This window comes from Sinocyclocheilus rhinocerous, unplaced genomic scaffold (assembly GCF_001515625.1).
Source record: "Sinocyclocheilus rhinocerous isolate Xijiao unplaced genomic scaffold, SAMN03320098_v1.1 scaffold789, whole genome shotgun sequence".
In the NCBI taxonomy this organism is placed as follows: domain Eukaryota; kingdom Metazoa; phylum Chordata; class Actinopteri; order Cypriniformes; family Cyprinidae; genus Sinocyclocheilus; species Sinocyclocheilus rhinocerous.
The window spans coordinates 315,755-337,049 of NW_015667306.1; the positions used below are offsets into that span (position 1 = coordinate 315,755).

Consider the following 21,295-nt stretch of genomic DNA (forward strand, 5'->3'; position numbering starts at 1 on the left):
TTTTGCAAATGAACTATATATATATATATATATATATATATATATTTGTATATAGTTCCAAAATAGGTTTGGCTCTCGTGTCTCATTATTGACATCAAACATGTCTCATCTTAATGCGCCTTCTTTGGATGATATTGCACAGTGCTAACTCTAATTGTTCATTGACTCACACTTTATATTAGGTGTCTTTAACTACAATGTACTTACGTCATTTTTTTTTAAATAAGGTGTAACCCAATGTACTTATTGTGTTGATGTTGCATTGCAAAACCCTTTTGCTGCTATTGAGGTGGGATATGGTTAAGGTTAGGGACAGGTTTTGTGGTAAGGGTGGGTTAAGAGGTCAACAGTGTAAATGAAGTAATGACACGCAGGATTTAAAAAATATATATAAACACAATATAAAAAAACATGTACAAAATAAATGCATTTTATCAGATGATTAATTTAAATGTTAGTACACATTAGTGTCACGCGTTGGTGATACAAACTGCATGAAGACGAAGAAGATCAACGAAAAGTCCTTTAATCAGATAAATCCAGGAGAACATGGACAGAAACCAACTGAACATATGAACAGATAATGGACGAAGACTAAGGGAGAACTGAGGACTTATAAGCATGAACCAAACAAAGGGAACTAATGAGATGATTAACAGACAACAGGTGAACTGAATGACATAATCAGGCAACTTAGGAAAATTAGGTCACAACAGAGAGAACAGAAAACAAGGCATACATGTAACAGTTCGCCCCCTCCCGGGAAGGCGCATCCCTGTGCCATAACAAAGTCCAACTGAGGAGGGAGGGTGGGGGCTCTGTAGGAAGGCATGGAGCAGGAGAAAGGCAGAAACAAAAATAGTTCAAAAGAGTCCAAGGGGGAGTGAAGGGTGGGAGGAGCCAAGGGGAAGCCAGGAACAGGAGGAGCCAGATGTTGGTCCAGAGACCAGCCAGGTCGAAGCCCCAGGGCGGAGTTGAAGGAGGGAGGAGCCATGGTGGAGAAGGCCTTGACGACACCCTGGGGATGAACGATGAAGACGGAGCCACTGGAGGTGGAGACCCAGATGGAGCTGAGCAGACGGAGAGCCAGGGTGACACCAAGGATCTGGAGGGCCAAAGCGGAGCTGACGGCTCAGGTGACCAAGGTGGAGGCGGGGATCCAGAAGACCGCAGCAGAGCCGGAGCGACTGAGGACAAAGGTGGAGCCGGAGGGAAGGAGGTGCCAGACAGAGCCAGAGGCAGAGGGATGGAGTGATGAGGATCCCTTGTCTCCGCCTCCAGCCTCTGAGTCCCAGACTCCGCCTCAGCCCTTCGACCCAGCGGCTCCATCATGGCTCCTAGCTCCCTCCTCTCTGCCGTGGCCCGTCAGTCCACCGCCTTGGCCCTCCGGCTCCTCCCCATCGCCCTGGCTCATCGGCTCTCCGTCTCCACCTCGGGCTCCTCCTCCACCTACTCCGCCGCCGTCGGTCGGCCCCCTGGAGTCGTCAGCCCTTCCTCCACCATGGCTCCTCCCTCTGTCGGCTCCACCGTGGGCCGCCATCATGGCTGCGGCCTGGCTCCTTTTGCTCCAAGTCCCTCCTGTCTCCGTCCTGGCTCCTCCCTCCGTCTGATCCACCCTGGCTCCTACAGTTTCCGCCCTGGCTCCTTCCTCCATCGTCTCCACCCTGGACTCTGTTCGTCGTCCTCCTCCCGGGAGTCTGTTCTCCGCCCAAACCTCCACCTGTACTGTTTGCCTGCCTTCCTGCCATCCCGTCACCATCCCACATCCATTCCTTTGTCTTCCTCCTAAATCCCCCTCCGTCCCTCCCTTTGTCTCCACGGCGCGAGGTCGCGCCTTCCGGGAGGGGGACGAACTGTCACACCCCTTTGGACGTTTTGTTGTGTTTTCATCCCTCATGTGTTCATTGACCCTGTTTCTGTCTCTCTTTCATTAGTTAGTTCCTTGTGCCCATATTTGGTTATGTTCCTGTTCTTGTTATGTCATTATTAGTTCATCCTCCTCACCTGCCTGTCCCTCATCAAGCTCCCCTTTATTAAGTCAAGTCTGTGCATTCTGTGTTTGTCCAGTGTTAAAGTTGAGTTGTTTGTGTGTTACTGCCTACCTTCTGTGGATTCCTTCGGTGTGGTTTATATTAAAGATTATTTGCATTCATCTTCATCTTCGTTGTTCGCTTATCACACCGTACAGTGACAATATTAATTTAAACGTATCATATATCTATCTGTTAATCTCAAAATTATCGTATGTCTTCAGATGACTTGGATTATATTGGATTAAGTCATATGGACTTTACAAAAATCTTATAATGTGCTTTTTTTGAGGAGCCAAGGGGAAGCCAGGAACAGGAGGAGCCAGATGTTGGTCCAGAGACCAGCCAGGTCGAAGCCCCAGGGCGGAGTTGAAGGAGGGAGGAGCCATGGTGGAGAAGGCCTTGACGACACCCTGGGGATGAACGATGAAGACGGAGCCACTGGAGGTGGAGACCCAGATGGAGCTGAGCAGACGGAGAGCCAGGGTGACACCAAGGATCTGGAGGGCCAAAGCGGAGCTGACGGCTCAGGTGACCAAGGTGGAGGCGGGGATCCAGAAGACCGCAGCAGAGCCGGAGCGACTGAGGACAAAGGTGGAGCCGGAGGGAAGGAGGTGCCAGACAGAGCCAGAGGCAGAGGGATGGAGTGATGAGGATCCCTTGTCTCCGCCTCCAGCCTCTGAGTCCCAGACTCCGCCTCAGCCCTTCGACCCAGCGGCTCCATCATGGCTCCTAGCTCCCTCCTCTCTGCCGTGGCCCGTCAGTCCACCGCCTTGGCCCTCCGGCTCCTCCCCATCGCCCTGGCTCATCGGCTCTCCGTCTCCACCTCGGGCTCCTCCTCCACCTACTCCGCCGCCGTCGGTCGGCCCCCTGGAGTCGTCAGCCCTTCCTCCACCATGGCTCCTCCCTCTGTCGGCTCCACCGTGGGCCGCCATCATGGCTGCGGCCTGGCTCCTTTTGCTCCAAGTCCCTCCTGTCTCCGTCCTGGCTCCTCCCTCCGTCTGATCCACCCTGGCTCCTACAGTTTCCGCCCTGGCTCCTTCCTCCATCGTCTCCACCCTGGACTCTGTTCGTCGTCCTCCTCCCGGGAGTCTGTTCTCCGCCCAAACCTCCACCTGTACTGTTTGCCTGCCTTCCTGCCATCCCGTCACCATCCCACATCCATTCCTTTGTCTTCCTCCTAAATCCCCCTCCGTCCCTCCCTTTGTCTCCACGGCGCGAGGTCGCGCCTTCCGGGAGGGGGACGAACTGTCACACCCCTTTGGACGTTTTGTTGTGTTTTCATCCCTCATGTGTTCATTGACCCTGTTTCTGTCTCTCTTTCATTAGTTAGTTCCTTGTGCCCATATTTGGTTATGTTCCTGTTCTCGTTATGTCATTATTAGTTCATCCTCCTCACCTGCCTGTCCCTCATCAAGCTCCCCTTTATTAAGTCAAGTCTGTGCATTCTGTGTTTGTCCAGTGTTAAAGTTGAGTTGTTTGTGTGTTACTGCCTACCTTCTGTGGATTCCTTCGGTGTGGTTTATATTAAAGATTATTTGCATTCATCTTCATCTTCGTTGTTCGCTTATCACACCGTACAGTGACAATATTAATTTAAACGTATCATATATCTATCTGTTAATCTCAAAATTATCGTATGTCTTCAGATGACTTGGATTATATTGGATTAAGTCATATGGACTTTACAAAAATCTTATAATGTGCTTTTTTTATTTCCTGGGTTCATCAGCCCCTATCCCCATACATTTTCAATGTATGAGAAGGATATTCTTCAAAACATCTTTCATATTCAACGAAAGCAAGAAAATCAAGAGGCTTGGAATGACGTGAAAGTGAATAAATGATTACAGAATTATTTTGGGGAGAACTATCCCTCTTACTTTTTCATCAAGAGAGGAATTAATTTGTCACGGAAATCTCACGGTGCATCTCTGCAAGTTTGCATAATGTAAAAAAATAAATAAATCTAGTAAATTGAGTTTGTGAGGCTGTTACATCCAGCCATATGGCACCACGCTCTGGCAGACCAAAAACATTAATCCCTGCCCTGACAAACGGACAATGTGCATTAAAAAATTGGAGGTAAGAAACAGTGCACATGGCCTGTAATATAAAAGCACATCAAACATGTGAATGCGTCTTTTACATAAGCTATTACAGCTGTAATATCATAAGAGAACATACAAATGCAGAAAGCATGTGCTTTGGGTTTAGAAAGGCTGCTTAGGAATTTAGTCACTGTTATTTCATAGACCTTAGGTTTTTGAGATCTTTTAATCCAGCTGTACCTGTACAAGTAGGGCCATGCTTTGACATAGATATGACTTTGGCAATGTGAGAGATAAGGTATGAGAGAAAGAAAGTCATCTCTTGCAGGTTGTGATTGTATTTTGGTTGTCTAGCAGTGTGTAGTGATGGTCCTTTAGCGTAGATACACCTCTACTAAACAGACAGACAGAAAGAAAGAAAGACAGATTAAAAGTGCTCTCTGCCACTTTTTAATGTCACTAACAGCCCTGATCTACGAGAGAGCAAGCAGGAAAGAGAGAGACTTAATATGCCTGCTGGCTTTTTGGCACTCGAGTCTCCAACTGCTTAGAGAGGGAATTCCTTCTGAAGACCAATAATGACACATACATACACACATGCTGCTTCTTTTGGGAATAAGGGAAGAGCGTGATGAGGCAAGGAGAAGGAGAGAGACACGGAGTTGTGTCTGTGCGTGTATGAGTCTGCTTGACAGAATATTGCTGGAGAGAAAAAGCCAAACTGTTGACGATGCATTCTCTTCACAAATAAACTGTGGACAGCGCTAAAGACATATTAATATGCATGCTGTTGTTGGAGTAATAGAGGAAAGAAAACTCAATGCTATAATTATTAAATGAGAAAAAAATACTGTTTCTGCATGCAAATGAGCATGTTATGGATCTTCAACATATAAACACACATTAAAAAGATTTTAGAAAAGCCAAGCTGAATTAGTTTCTTCATGCAAGTTTGACATCGGCATACATAAATTTTCCTCTGCTGGAAGATGCGTTTGATTCTCAGCATAAAGTCTTGTCCGGTTTGGAACTGCATACTTGCACAGAAAAAGGTCTGAGTGACAAGAAATCGACTAATTATGTTTTGTTTTTACACAACTTTTAGGAGCACATTTATTTTATAGTTTGAAGAATTTGTCATTTTATATTTTACAGCATGAAAAAAAACTGAATTAATTCAAACAAGGGCACAGCAGTGTTGATCTGTGAGAAGCAATGATCAAAAATGTGTGTAGAAGTTTTTAATTTATTCTTTTCATTTCACAAACATAATTCAGAAAAAAGTCAGACATAGAGTTTTGCTTATTGATATAAATTTCATTGTGAAAAGACTGAATATCTTTATTCAGACGTTCAAAGAAGACAACTTTGCATAGCACCAGCCAATCAGATCAGAACTGGCGATTTCAGCCGGGTCTTGGTTTTTTGAGTGCAATATGCATCAGTGAACAGACTGTGGGCGGTCTGTTGGCATGCCATCTGAGGATCTACTGATTGTATTAGAGAAGATACCGTTCTGATAATAGTTTCATTAAACCCAACAATGAATAAGGTGTAACGCAGTTATAATGTTCTTCACATGTTTGATTGAAATAACCGTTCATGGCAATTTGCAGGTAAATCCTGAAGCTGCAGCCATTTGCTTTCAGATGAATTTCATACGGCAGAGATGTTTCTGCTGCATGCAGCTAGTCTGATGCGTCTGTCTCACTTCATTCTCTCAGTGTGATGGGAGCAATCACCAGGTGACCCTGATAGTGATCTATGCATACTCTACACATGGTGTTATATAGACGTACGTGAGCCAGCGGATCCCTCTCTTCCTCTCTTCATCTCACTCTCTATAAGCCGTAGGAGAAAATACGCAGATCGGCATGTGTGGAAAAACAAACCGCATCAAATATTAACAGGAAAACCTAGGTAATATTATGATGATGGCATCAGATCTCACTCTCTTTAGCCCATTTATTCCTGTAAAACATCCTCTTGGGCATTGGACAGAGAAATGGAGAGGGAGATAGAGAGAGAAAGGTGGACGTCAAGATCCAGTGACCGCAGCGCTAACATGCATCAACATGACAGCCGTCTTTAATCACACGGCACCAAGGGAATGCACAGCTTAAATGTGTTTGTATGGACACTATTGTCCTGTACATCAAGGGAATACAGATTTTCCTTTCCTTCATATCTCGGTTGCTCTGGTTTTGTGAGCGCTCTGCTGGGGGATTCCTGCTAATTGCTTGCACATTCCCTTCTTCCTCTATTAAAGCCAGGCCACCATTCCCTCTTACAATCTACAGTATCGCTGCCACAAGAGAAGAAGACCAAACCGGAGACAAAACACAAGTGAGAGAGAACAGAAAAAGGATACAGCTGTATCATACAAGGAATGTGAATTCTGAACTAAAACAGAAAGACTGTTTGACATTTGAAGGCCATGATGGTATCTAGTTTATGCCAAAGATGGTTTGTCATACAGCCTGGCACAATGTCTGACTGTGTGCATCAGAATGGTGGTGTGCGCATCTGTGTGTTTGTCTACCGTATGCGTATCAGAAAAGTGGCATTTGTGCGAGGTTTCTCCCCTGGCGCACGGGCAGCATCGAAATCAAAAGTCTGAATTCATCAGCATTGGCATCCTCCGACATCTTGAAGCAATCTAAGGTTTACTCCAGAGGTGGGCGGGGGACGCGTCTGTTTGCCTGAGCGTGGGTGTTTGTGTGTGTGTGTGGATGCGAGAGGGGGTTCCTGACATTCTCTAACAGAAAGTGAAGACTGAGCGTTTGCAACTTTTCCCGTGAGCTATATTTAATCTATTACGGAAAAGCAGACGCATGTCTATCTGGGATCAGACTTTTAGCGGAAGAGATGCCCAATTAATTAGGCTCAAGCAAACAACACAGAGCACTTGGCAAATCGCACACATATTTGGGCCTCTAAAAATATCCCCATTACGGCCGTGTCTGTAAATCAGAAGAGGGTCAAGCTCTCCATCATGTGAACGTCTGTGAAGGCTGTTTCCTTTGCGCCCACAGACACCGCTCTTTGTATGAGAGAGGATGCCCATATGGCTGTTTTACAGCGTACCATAAACAGAGGAGATAAACAGAGGAATGTGTGATTCTAATTTCCTTTGCAGACTGTAATGTACAGTGGGTGGAAGACAAATGGGGAATAGAAAAGTCAGAGATGCCTAACCGCATTACCAACCTCTCTGGGACCCGGCGGATGACTGTACACGCACATACACAGATAAATAAAGGAACGCACAGCCACGCAAAGTCAATCAGCCCTCCATTGCAAATAGGACGTTCAACATCCAAACAAGATGGGAAATCGTAAATAAAGGAATCTGGGGACAAAACGTCCACCTTTCATGTGTGTGTAATGAGAAGCGGGTGAGCAATCTCAATACTCGTTAGAGAGAAAGACAGTCGTAAAAAGACAGAGGACACTGCTTATTACATTAGTCCCATCATTAATTTTATTCTTTCATCCATCATTCATCCGCTCATCTGTTCAAACAACTTCAATCCTGTTGCAGCGATTGCTCACCTATGTGATATTGTGAATTGCAGAAAGTTCTCAGGCGGCCACAGCACGCAGATGGCCTGTGATCTGCTCCAATGACATTGAGATTCTGTTGAAATTATGGTATTGACAGAGTGCCACAAAGATTACCCACAAGCCGAGACAGGCACAAACTAAGTGTCAATTACAACAGCCTGATCAAATCCGCACTTGATGCTGTGTGTCACACACACATGGAGAAACACACACGTAATTATGTGAGGATAGAAAATTGAGACATCAACTGATTTGAAGTTCAACCCTCAGGTGAAGGATGCAAATCACAGTCTCATTATGTATGTGTGTGTGTGTGTGTATCGGCGGGAAGACGAGCACAAGATTTAGTGTCTTCCCACTTCTATTACCTACTGTGTTAACACTGAGGTTTTTGAGTGAAGGGAAAGGACAGAAAGAGAGTGATGTAGGTGCACTTGTGCTGTACGACAGCGCATGTGTGTTGCATGCGGTATTATACTGATGAGACGAATTGAACAGCAACATTGCGTACAAATAAGACCTACTCTCCCAGAAGACTACCAACTACACATACGTTCTCACGCACGCACACTCGAGTACTGCCTGATCAGGCATATAGGTTTTGGTCCTAGTGCTGCCCTACAGGTACTTGATTTTGATCTGTGTTTTGCATCAGTCTCTTTTCTCACGTCTCCCTCTCCCTCATTTGTATTTGTGTGTGCATGCTTTTGCAATGTGTGTGCAGGTATCTCAAACTGTGTGATGTCATTTTTCTTTTTTCCTGTTTTACTCGACTAAGATTAACAGCGTAAAAGCATTTACAACGCATTCCAGAAAACCAGCCCCGAAAAAGCCTGTCTGCATTCCAGCATAACGCACCCCAAAAAACACCAGCAGCAGCAGCGTGTGAGAAAAACAATCCACAGACCTGCAGGATTCAACAGAGAGAAAACTTACAACAACACACAAACACACATGCACCCTCTCCACTGTACATGTTTGGCACACACAGTCTCAAATTTCAGGGAACCCTCGGATGCTTAGTCGTGACGGCGCAGGAGCATGTGCATATGTGTGTATGTCTGGATGTGTGTGTGTATGTGTGAGAGTGCATGTGGATCTTACCGGATGGCACAAAATGAAGAACTTTGTTTGCTTCCATCATTCCCTTCTCAACCCATAATCATCCTGTAGTCCTGACACTAATGGGGGCAAGATCACCTCTGCTCAGGTCTCCTCTCTCTACCCTCCTCTCTTCACTTCTACCTCTCCTGCTCTCTCTCTCTCTCTCTCTCTCTGTATCTATCTTTCTTTCTCTCTCTCTCATTCCTCAGACATATTTAGTGAGTCAGCCTTGCCCAGCCTCCGTTGAGCTGTGACTCTGGGTCCTAAAGCCTACGTTTCCTGCGTTTCTCCGTTTCACTTTGCGTACTTGATGCTTGCGGGCATAAATCGTCACGACAAACTGCCTGGCATTTAGCATTACTTTCGTGTGAGAGAGAAATTAGTCTGTGTCATAGAGTAATCAGCAAAATGTTGTTTCTAATAAATATTTTGCAATGTGCGACATGTGGTGTGCCTGTAAGTTTACATACTGATGTCACAGCGATGTCCTTTGTTTCTTTCACAATAAGGAATAATGTCATTCTTGCATCTAGCTAAATCATGGCATGATAGAAATACACACCCTATTGTGAGGTTTGGTGCTTTTGGATTTTTGATGCTATTATTTTTGGTGTGGTGCTTCTGGATTATTTGATGCTGTTATTTTTGGTGAAGACATTTTGGAACAACATTTCAAAGAGATTTACTGCAAAGATGGCAGCTGAAATTGGGTATATTAGCTGAAACACATTTCAAGCGTCTTGTTTTTTTAGTCAGCTGTGTATGAGAATCAACACAGTGTGACCCTGTGATCTTAGTGTGAAGGCGGCTATATGGTTAAATAAATGTAAGAGAGTAAAGACCAATTCAAATAGATGTAAAAAAAATTAATAAATTCATTATGCCAATAGCACAATGGCATTATTTTAGTCAATTCGATTTTGAATGGCAAATATTCTATCAATTTAAGCCAATGGAAGACTTAAAACAAATTGAAAACTTTAAATTGAAATGATAAAGATTACACCCAAAATATAATATATTTTACACACTTAAGGGAATAGTTCACCCAAAAGTGACAATTTTGTGATCACTGACTAACCAAACCTGTATGATTTTCTTTCTTCTGTGGAACATAAAAGATATTTTGAGAAATGTGTTTTTACGTCCACACAATGGAAGTAAATGGTAACCAAAACTTTTCTTCAAAATAGAAAAAAAGACGTTCATACAGGTTTGGAACAACATGATGGCAAGTAAATGATGACAGAATTTTTAATTTTTGAGTGAACTATCCCTTAAATGCTAAAATTATCTACAAATTTGAACAAAAGCTGAATAAATAGCAGTAAGAAGACAGTAGACAAATAAAAAGAAGATTATGATGAAGAAAAAAACAAGCAACAAAAGACGACAATAAACAAGATGATGACAAAGCATAAGTCGAACAAAAGAAGTAGAAAACAAAGATGACGACAAAGATGTTGAAGCAGAAATACTAGCAGTGATGGTAGAACATGATGACAAGGCAGTATTAGTAGATGAAAAAGATGACAACGAAGAAGAAGCAGAAGACAATGGTGAAGAAGAAGGCGAAGAAGAAGAACAGAATGTTTGAGGAATTTCTAGCAAGCACGGTAATGACTCATCATTCCAAGGCTGTTTGTTTTATTTCTCTGCCGAGGAGGTGGGGGGTATGGGGGGGATCTGTTTTTTATTTCAGCCCTCACAATAATTATAAAAAGTGTAGAACCCCTCTCTCCTCCCTCCATTTTGTTGCCATCAAAGGCTCTTTCCACAAAACACACCTGCTGGCAGCATGTAAAAGAGTTTGTAGAGGCGTGTGTGTACATATAAGTGTGTGTGTGGGACGGGGGGAGGCTGTAATGTTCACACAGCTCTTGTGTAAACCCTAGACTGTATTGTGATGCGCTGCTCTTTAAACAATTCTGTTATGGTCAGACCGAGTACCTCTCACAGTATGACATGCAAAGTGTTTGATTCGGCCACCTACGTGTCCATGCATTCAATGTAACAACACTACTGAAATATCATACCTCACAATCATCATAGTCCAATTGATTTAAAAGAGACATGGTGTATGTGGGGTGTAGAGGGTTAAATTCTGATGTGGGCACAGGATGCTGTGGGTACACAGAGTGAGGTCAATCTCTGACCTCGCTATTGTCCTTGAGTTCAGCAGAGTTGTCCAGAGGTGCCAGAAAAACACACACTGCACCACAAAATATTTGGGCTAGATTAGAGACGCAATGTGCATTGGCCAACAGAAAGAGATCCCTACAGCAAAGCAAATAGTGTTCTGGGTGACGCACTGCCCCCTAGTGCCCTGTGCGACTGTAAGAGGTCTAAACACCTACCTTACACAACTCTTTGGAGCCATCTCATAAGCACACACACACACACACACACACACACACACACATTTAATGAATACTTTGTGCTTTCACTTGTGTGCCCTAGACCTCACTTCCTATCTGTGTTTGACTGTGATAGTCAGATCATAAGCTTCACAGGAAATGTTTTGTTGTCTTTCTGGACAAACAATGGGTATTGGAGATTTATGGGTACTGACTGCTGACTGTAACACTTTAAGCTACCTATTTGAACTACCTATTCACACCACAAATACAAGTAATTGGTTTTCAGAGAAGTAAATCTAATAATTTACTCCCAAAACAGTTTTAGTTCATTCCAATTAGTAGCAAAATGAGACAAGACATCAAAAATATGTGATCAACTATATAGTGATACAAAATTATACAGTTAACTTGCATGTGGAAATAGAGGGTGTTTTTGCAGTACAGCTAAATGTTTAGGGCTCAACAATACAGAAACAGTTTCAACAACTGACACAACTGAAAATAAAAAAAATATATTTTTTTATGGCTTACAAACATATACTGTATGTTTGGTTTTGATGTACTCTAGATTTTTGTTAAAATATGTTTATTATGATATTTATCTTATTATCATGCAGGCAGACATAGATAAGTTTTGGTGAATGTACCTTGTGATAGTCTTTTTCTTTCTTTCTTTCTTTTTGCATGTGTGTGTGTGTGTGTGTGTGTGTGAAACTGAACTACTGCAGAACTACTGATGAAAAAAAAAAACTTTAATGTTGAGTCCTGCTGTTTCACTTCTATTAATGAAACAGAAGTAGTGACAATCTTTTTCTCCATATTGTGACATATATCCAAGTGAAATGGCTTATCGAAAAAGAAAAGTGTAAGGCGGGACATACATCTACACTTCGTTCATTGATTGGATGGAGGCGAATCTGAATTTCAGCTTGAGGTCGATTGTGAGAAAGGGGCAGAGTTTAAGAGAACTAAATGATTGGAGAAGTCAGGTATACATCAACAGAGAGAAGTTTGTTGTTTCACTGGAAGATCCAGTTATGCCATTTTAATGAAGAATTACTAAGTCAATGAAAAAAATTTAACATATAGATGAATTGCGCACAATAAGATCATTAAGGTCCATTTACAAAAAAGATTAAAGGGGTCATATGATGCTGCTAAAAAGAACATTATTTTGTGTATTTGGTGTAATGAAATGTGTTTATGCGGTTTAAAGTAAAAAAAACACATTATTTTCCACATAATGTACATTATTGTTTCTCCTGTATGCCCCGCCTTCTGAAACGCGTCGATTTTTACAAAGCTCATTGGTCTGAAAAAGCGAGGTGTGCTCTGATTGGCCAGCTATCCAGTGCATTGTGATTGGCCGAATACCTCAAGCGTGAGACGGAAATGTTACGCCCCTCACCATACTGTGTTGATGCCGTGTCCGGCCGGAGCGACGAGGCAAAAACATTAAAACCCATTACAAACGAGGCATTCGTTGCATCCAGTGGGGACATAATTACTGATTATAATGACTTATACTGTCTTTTTACGCATTGCCTTGCATTGCGCTGCGTAAACATAAAACCATGTCTGCATTTGTGATCAGAGAAATGACAAACAACAAGTGCTATTCTACACTGCCCAAAACTCGCGTTTGAATCATCAGTGGCAAATCCTTTAAATGAAAACGTACTTACGTGAGTCAGAACTGCTGGCATTTTAGTCTAACGTTACTCTCCCAGGATCAGTAACGTTAAACAGTCCTCCATAAAATGTGCCGGCAATCCACAGCACTAAGTTGATGTATTTCCTCAGCGACCAGCACGGATCAGCTCCAGGCATGACGAAGCGGATATCGTCCTCTTTTGGAAGGCCAAACAAAGTAGTTTCGCTTTCACAACGAAGCACACAGCGTCTTCACGACATGGCGGCAGCGGCAACAACAAAACTACAGCGAGAATAAAAGTTACGCCTTCTTTCTTTGCGTGAACATTTGGGCGGCGTTATGCAAATCTTCCCACATAGTGAGGTAGATATGTGGGGGCGTGTTAGAACGATCCGTTTTAGGGGGGTGTGGCTGACTCTTAACTTTTATAAAGAATATCTCTTTGGATTTGAGACTTTAGTCTTTGCAACTTTACAGATCTTCTTTATGCACCAAGAGCTTGTAACACTTCAAAGAGAAAGGAAAAAATGAAATTGCATCATATGACCCCTTTAAGTGAATTTTCATTTAATGCTGACTTTAAACTGAAATATGAACCGAGAGACTGAGTTCACTTTTCATTCTCAGTGGATCTCAATCTGCTTTCCATTCACACTGGAACCCAGCCTATTAAAATATTATTACGCCCTACAAAATGATGTCAAAATGGTTATTGTTAAAGGCCGAATTCAGTTGTCCGATTGAATACATTTATTCAAAGTTTCAAATTCTTTCTTTAGTACAAGAATTAAGGTCGAGCCATGCAAACACCAGGTCTTTTGGGTTTGCTTCAAAGACACACACACACACACACTCACTCAAGAACACAAGAGTTGTATTGTATCTCCAGACCAACAGTCAAACTGAGTGAACAACAAAGGGTGCAGCTTCCTTCCCCTGGACCCTCACCTAATGTAAGAAATGTATCAGTGAGACTACGTGTGTCTGTGTGAGCGCATGTGCACATGCTTGTGAGAGGGCATGCATGTGTATTCACATTGAGATTGGGATGAAGAAAGCAATGAATTTATATCTTAATATCTTGACATGCTAGAACAAATCTGAAAGATGTTAAAATGGAGCAATCTTTAATACAGTCTGTCACAAGATCTATTGAATTCACAACCTAAGAATGATACAATAATGAAGTGCTACAACAATTGTTGTGAGTATTGTGAGTTACCTCACACTTGCAGTACTTCATCAGCTCCAAGGACAAGAGAATATGTGGGCGAAAGCATGTTATGTCTACACGTCTACTAAGGGCACTTTATAATTCAGTTTGAAATGGCACCACTGCTGTTGTGGATGCTGATTCTTATGGGTGTGCAATGATGCTTTAAAAAGAGGCTTTCTAAATGTTTTGTATAGGTTAATAAACATGGTATCCTCTTTGATCAGACAGCCTGATAGCTTTTGACTTTGTGAGACTAACAGCTGAAAGACAGCAGAATAAAAAGATGAATCTTTATCCAGCCCTTCCTTCCCTCATTAACCTAGGAGTATGAGCTCAGGCAGCTTATGTGCAGCTCTATTGTATAGCAAGCTATTGGGACACTCATCCTTTCTTTATTGTGTCAGTCTTGATAGGGAACAGAAAATACAGCTTAATCATGAAGGTAATTATGCTGATACAAAATCATTGTTCATACACATTTTTCATTTAAATGTGCTAATACATCCAGAATTATTTATGACTAAACTGTTCATCAAAAAAAAAAAAAAAAAGATGATAAGATCAGATTTCTGAGTTTTGCAGAAATATCTTTTTAAGGAAAGACCTTCTGCAGTGCCTGTCCAAATAACTGCACATACAGCATATTAAGATGTATATTAACATATTTGTATTTTATTTAACATTATAATATAATTAATATATTATTATAAACAAACCCTATTAGGTTGGGCAGTAGTTATCTCTTTTGAAGTCTAACTTTGGCCTTGTGCTTGTCTCAAATAACAGGACTAGATAATGGGACTGTGGCAGTGATAATGAAGGCTAGTGTTTGGATTTTTGGAAAATGTTGTATCCCTTTAAAAAATTACCATGGTAACCGTAACACAATACCATAGTTATAATTATTGAGATTTTACAGCAATATAAGTATGAATACAAAACATATATATGTGTTCATTCGATATTAATTTATTATGACCTTACAGTACAACTGTTGCAAATATATGGTTGCCATAAATATTTCGTTTTAAAAAGTTCCTCACCTTGTCCGTTTCGATACAAACATCCTTACCTTCAGCAAAGCGGTTGACAGTCACTCCCCTCATGTCTTTAGTCTTTATCCGTCTTCATGATGCCTTTCAGTTTGGTACACCTTTTAATGTCTGAAATCACATCCAGGGGAAGCTTTTCTGAGAGTTAGTTTATCTTTATATCCAGACGAACTAGTCAAGTTGTTATCTTTTCTCCTGAGTGTGAAACACACGCTGGCATATTAGCAGTGCGCGCGAGTGTTCCGCAGGTGTGCATGACAGCACGAGCGCAAGAAGTGCAGCACGCAAACAAAAGCTCGCGAATCTGGACCAATCACGCTCCAGCAAAACAGTGCTAATATATAGCTAATATATAATATATAATGATAAATATAATTACTGTGTGAATTTTAGAGGGAAAAACAGTTTCCCGTCCTGTTTAAGAATATATTAATCGTGACATTAAATTAACAGCGGACTGATAACTGACATTAAAACTGGTATGAGGGAAAGGTTACCCACTAGAGAGCGCGCAGAGAACGCGACACACGTGCTCTCTGTGCAATTTGGAGAGCCCTGCCGCAGTAAGATTTTTTCATTCTTTTTTCATGTTTTCTTAAATTGTGAGTGACTGTGAATTTAGGATTCTTTATTCAGTTCAGTTTTGAGAACTTTAGAAGAGAACACTGTGTTACAGTACTCAGCACTGCTGATCTTTGAGTATCAAAGCACTGGATCAATTTGTCTCTCTTATCTGATTCACCCAGGACAGTTCGTGGAGCCTCTGCTAATGAGTTGAATCAGGTGTAGTAGATAAGGGAGACCTCCACAATGTGAAGTGCAGGTCGATGATTGAGAACCACTGGTCTTTTATGTTCTGTCGACATAAGATATAGATATACTCTTAAAAATAATAAATCCAAAAATGGGTTTTCACAGCGATGCCTTAGAAGAACCTTTCTGTGAACAGTTCTTAAAACAAATTTTCCTAGAGCAAAGAACATTTTAATAGTCTAAAGAACCTTCAACTACTGTAAAGAACATTTTGTGGAATGGAAAGGTTGCATGGATGGTAAAGGTTCTTTATGAAACCATAGAAGCCAATAAAGAATCTTTATTTTTAATGTTGGAGTGTTGGAGACAGAACATACTATGCCTCATAAATGTTTCTTATGTATACTGCTCAAGGCTACCTTTGGGGCTTCTTTATTATCACATCTTGAGAAGGAGAAAGACCATCACCTCATGCCCTCATGTTATCTACAAGGCTGCATGTACATAGAAAAGTCTTCATGTTAACATGATGCAAACCAGAAACAAGAAAACTTATGCAAGTTTTATTCCAAAACCTGGAGGGGAGAACTTCATAAATAAACAGACAACTGTAGTCATTGCTATTCTGGCACACTGCCGATGGGTAATTGGTCAGGGGTAATTCAGCCTGCTAGAGGGGGTATGTAAGAAGACCCTTGAGGGGCCCCGACAGACTGTCTGACATGGAGCCCGAGCCAATGAGGATGTTTTCAGAGGAAGGGTCTCTATGTATGGAAATAAAAACTGCTTTGTTTTTCTGCACATAGCGACAGTATCCACTAAGGTCAGCTACAATTTCCATATCAGTGATTTTATTTACAGAAGGACAGTAATTTGGAGAACGGGGTTAACGAGTTCAGGACTGGCACTGAAGGAGATGATGATTATTGATATTAATTATTGTTATGAATTTGTGTGTGCGTTCCTCCCACTTTATTTTTTTACCCTAAGCAGACTAAACATTCAAACAAAGTCTTTAATACCCTTAACAAGGTCAAGATAAACTTGTTTATGCATGTTTGTTAGCTAATAAATTTATCAGTTACCAAACACAACCTTCTTCACCCTCCGTGCCAACATCAAATGCCCTTCTTTCTCTCCCCCTCTCTTGTATCTTTGAGCTCATTGGCTGTCATGCTAAGTCCAAGTGTATTTTTAGCACGCTATCCTTTCATAGGGGTGGACACAGGGAGGAAATAGATATATACAGACCCCTGCAATAGAACTCAAAATATAATATAAATCTGCTACTACCAACACTACTAGAAGTGACAGAAGGTATGAGTGTCACAACTGCAAAAGGTAAGATTTTCCATCTTATTGCATTTTAGATGTATTTTGGAGTGTTTTGAAACTAAGAAGAGATTGAAAGTTTGAAGTATGAACTATGTCAGATGTTGGTTTCTGAGTTTAAAGTGATATAACAAGCAGGATGACATAAATTTTAGTTCAGATGTTTTCTTTTCCTCTCATCTGCACTGATGAAGCTCAAACTGATCAACAACCTATCACGACAGAAAACAGCAACCGAGGCTGCCAACCAGAAGAAGCTGTCACAGATTCAAACAGTGACACGTATAAACAAAACTTTGATTTGAAAGTTCAAAATGATGTGGTGAAATACAAACTTCAGAATGTATCTGAAAGCCAACAGACCAGCATGAAGAAGGAGAACAGCACTAAAATCTGTTTGACTATTAAGAGCCACCGAGGAGGTTCACCTTCAGTGGAGAAAAATGACCCAAAGCCATTAACCACTGTACCGATACAAGAAAATGTAGTTTCACATAAGGCATCGTTAGAGAACTATGAAGGGAAATTATGTGAGGAACAACGGCCGAGTACAAAGCGCCAACTGTCCACTGAAAGCGCGGCGAAATCAGTGAGTGTAAGAAAGAGGAGCACTGTGAAAAAGAGCCAAGAGATTGTGAAACCCCTCTCAGTCGCCAGCCCTGGCACGCAGTCTGGGAGACCTTATCTACCTGCAGTCTCCTCCTCTCAGAGGAAACCCAGAAAATTGCTGTTCTCCAGCACTGATATTTTCAGCAAAGTAGACACATTCTCAATCCAAAAAGGAAGAGAGGTAACAGACAACACACAAACACACAAGTCTTTGTTTGTATGTTCTTATAAACCAGGTTTGTCCAATCGTGGTCCTGGAGGATCAATGTTCTGCAGAGTTCGGCTCCTACTTGTCACAAAATAGCTGCCAGGTAGATTCTAGTGATCCTGAAGACTTTGGTTACCTGGGTTCAGGTGTGTTTAATTGGGACTGGAGCTAAATTCTGCAGGACTGTGGCCCTCCAAGAGCAAGATTGGACAGCCCTGTTATAAACAATAGATTTAGGCATAAACATGTGTTTTTCAGTTGAGGGAGCAGGAAGTATTTGATGCTCAGAAGATTACTTGTGCAGTCACAGAGAGGGGAAGAAATGATGTGGAAAAACTCAGGGCCATATGGATCTGGCTATGTCATAATATTGGTAATTGCACACGCAAAAATGCATGCACTGTAAGAAATGAAGTTGTGAATAAAACTTGTATGATTTACAAGAAAATATTACGTCTTTCTACTTCAGATTGTCACAATTCAGTGTTACTTGTCATTTTTTTGTAGTTGTTTGTGGAATTTACTAGCTGTTTTTGAGTGAAAATGTTTCTACACAATTTCTTTAGTAAGTCAAAGGACTTTTAACTATTTTAGTGAATGTACTTCCTACGGCAAATTGTCTTGTGTGTTTGTGTGTTTAGAGTATGATTTGGAGGGATACCTTGGTCTTTCTCAGAAGATTTGCTCTTCTGATGAGGTCATCAGGACAGGAAAGGGTGTATGTAGTGGATACTCCGGACTCTGTGTGGAGATGTGCAGGTAAATGGCCACAAGTATATATATATATATATATATATATATATATATATATATACACATCATGCCAGTAGAATGTGGCTCTGAACTTTCTCTCTTTCTCTAGGGAGGTGGGCATTGAGTGTGTGGAGGTGAGCGGGTACAGCAAAGGCGTTGGATACCAGGCCAGGCACGGTTTAGCTGAGAAGCGTTCCGATCATGAGTGGAATGCTGTCTTTGTGGGGGGTCAGTGGTGGCTGCTTGACGCTTGCTGGGGCGCTGGCACTGTGGATATGATACGCAAAACATTTGTGAAGAGGTCAGGCTCCTCAAGAGTGTCAGTTATTCATATCATACAGTACACACATACTGCATACAATATACACACATGTCATGAGTAGTTTTTACATACTACAACAAATACAATATACTTTGGTTGGGTTTCTGGGAGAAAATAAATCCCATGCATTCATTTATCCATTGTAGAGAAATTGTTTTTGTATTTAATTGATTCTGATGTCATTAATTGATGGTATATGCATCTGTTGAAGCCATCAGTTAGCATAATTTCTTATTAGCCAGTGAAGAATTACACTACCCATGAAGAGAAATATCCAAGAATGAAAGAGTTGTGGAAAAACAAATTAAGACAGCAAATTAAGACAACCGCCCATTCTAATGAAGCACTGTGAATCAGAATCAGAATCAGAATGAGCTTTATTGCCAGGTATGTTTACACATACGAGGAAGAGTCAAGTCAGTCTCCCAACACTCTTATTTATGAATATATAAACAGAAAATGTATTGTTTTTTTTACTTATAACTCATGACTATAAATCAACATTTATATTTTACTATCACGTTTAATTTGGTTACATCATTAGCAATGCTTCATGGGATAGTTCATTCCCCTTATAAATTACATTAAGTAGGCTACACAGCCTTATACATATCTTTTTCTGATTTACAAATACTTTCTTCAAAATCCACACTGGAAATGAAAAATTCCACACTAAATAGAAGGAAAATCAGTGGTGATGTCTGTCTGTTTCAGGTATGATGACTTTTATTTCCTGACTGAACCTAGTGAGTTCATAAACTCACATTTCCCTGATGACAAGACCTGGCAACTTCTTACCACTCCCATCTCCATAGAAGAGTTTGAAACAAGACCCTTGAAGACCTCAGCATTTTATCCGTTTGGATTGACCCTGACACAACCCAAACAGTACAAAACAATCACAGGTATACATACACACACAAAACATACACTAGTAACACAACTGCACATATGCAAAATAGAATAATGCACACACTCAAAAGGGAAGATTAGTGAAGTACACACAATGTCTGTCACACTGTAATGAGATAATAGGCTGCTGCTGGCATTAGCTCGTGGTGAGAAGCTCTGAGAAAACAGATTAGACTGTTTGCTGCAGAGATTAGACTGTCTCATGGGGGGGAAAAAGTTACTTTAACTAAAACGTCCTGAATACTGTCTACAGCATGCACTGCAGAATATGCAGGCAAGATTATTAAGTTAGTGTAAACATTAGTGGAACCACAAAGAATGCTTAACAAAGCCTCTGCTGGTACCTATTGGGCAATGAATAAATGCATGCACACTGAAGCTAAATGCGGTGTCACTCCTGGAAAACACAGGGTCTTAAGATGAGTTTCTAAAGCTAAATTTCTTTAAAACTGAACACTCATGCATGCGACGCTGTAAACCGCAGCAAGACACCTCACAAACACTTTGGTCTAATATGCCTACATTGAAAACCAATGAAAAGTATTGCAGTGCAAATGCAGAAACAACTCAATGTTACAACAATATTAGCACGGGCCCCCAGAAATCGTGATCACGTTCCAGGGAGGGGCGGTACAAATTGCTTTCCTGTCCCATTGGGAGAAATCGTGATTTTGTCGGGCCCCTTTTCTGTGCTCATTTTTGGGCATTTGTTTGTGTATTCCACTGTTGACAGATGAAAAATAGCGAACACTGATTTAGCACCCTACAAAAACGCTACAAATTCCTGCCACGCTCGAATGCGTTCTGATTGGTTAAATAACGAATCTGACAGCAGCCAATGGCTACGTTTTATTTGACCATTAATGGAGAGTCGTGCTGTCACAGAGATCCACATAATATCCCAGGTATATCAGTAATATCTTAAAGTGAGTAGGATAAAAAAAAAACATGAACACTGACACAGAAGCTAGGATAGGTGTGGTATGTGTTGGGTATGTGTCATTATTACATTATTATTATTAATATTGTTATTACATCATTATTATTATTACTTTTATTATTATTTATATTACTGTTGCTGTCATCACAAGGTATTATTGTTATCATCACCATCTTTAGTATTATTATTATGCATGCTAGTACTACTTAAATACTACTACTATTATTCAGATTGTCATTGCTGTTTATTTCATTGCTGTTATTATCATTGCTGTTCTACTGCTGTTTTTGTGTTTTGTGTTCACCGTATGTTGTATGCTTTGCACACTTAATAAAAAATAAATAAATAAAAAAAGTGAGTAGGATCGGCCACTTCAGTGTGAAATTCTAATAAGCATGCATATTTTTTGTTTACTTCCACTAGAAGCCAAAA

At 41.2% G+C, this 21,295-nt stretch overlaps 1 protein-coding gene and 1 pseudogene across 1 annotated transcript in view; one reads left to right on the top strand and one right to left on the bottom strand.

Annotated features, from left to right (window-relative positions):
• LOC107733740 (sodium bicarbonate transporter-like protein 11) overlaps positions 1 to 8,898 on the bottom strand; it is a 64,829-nt pseudogene extending 55,931 nt beyond the window's left edge.
• A 1,383-nt stretch (positions 8,899 to 10,281) lies between these two features.
• Positions 10,282 to 21,295, top strand: part of LOC107733664 (kyphoscoliosis peptidase-like) — a 12,781-nt gene continuing 1,767 nt past the window's right edge. The window contains exons 1-7 of the mRNA XM_016545395.1: positions 10,282 to 10,368; positions 17,050 to 17,128; positions 17,314 to 17,909; positions 18,195 to 18,309; positions 18,578 to 18,695; positions 18,799 to 18,990; positions 19,726 to 19,916. Coding sequence (XP_016400881.1) covers positions 10,282 to 10,368; positions 17,050 to 17,128; positions 17,314 to 17,909; positions 18,195 to 18,309; positions 18,578 to 18,695; positions 18,799 to 18,990; positions 19,726 to 19,916 — 1,378 coding nt within the window. The remainder of the gene's footprint in view (positions 10,369 to 17,049; positions 17,129 to 17,313; positions 17,910 to 18,194; positions 18,310 to 18,577; positions 18,696 to 18,798; positions 18,991 to 19,725; positions 19,917 to 21,295) is intronic.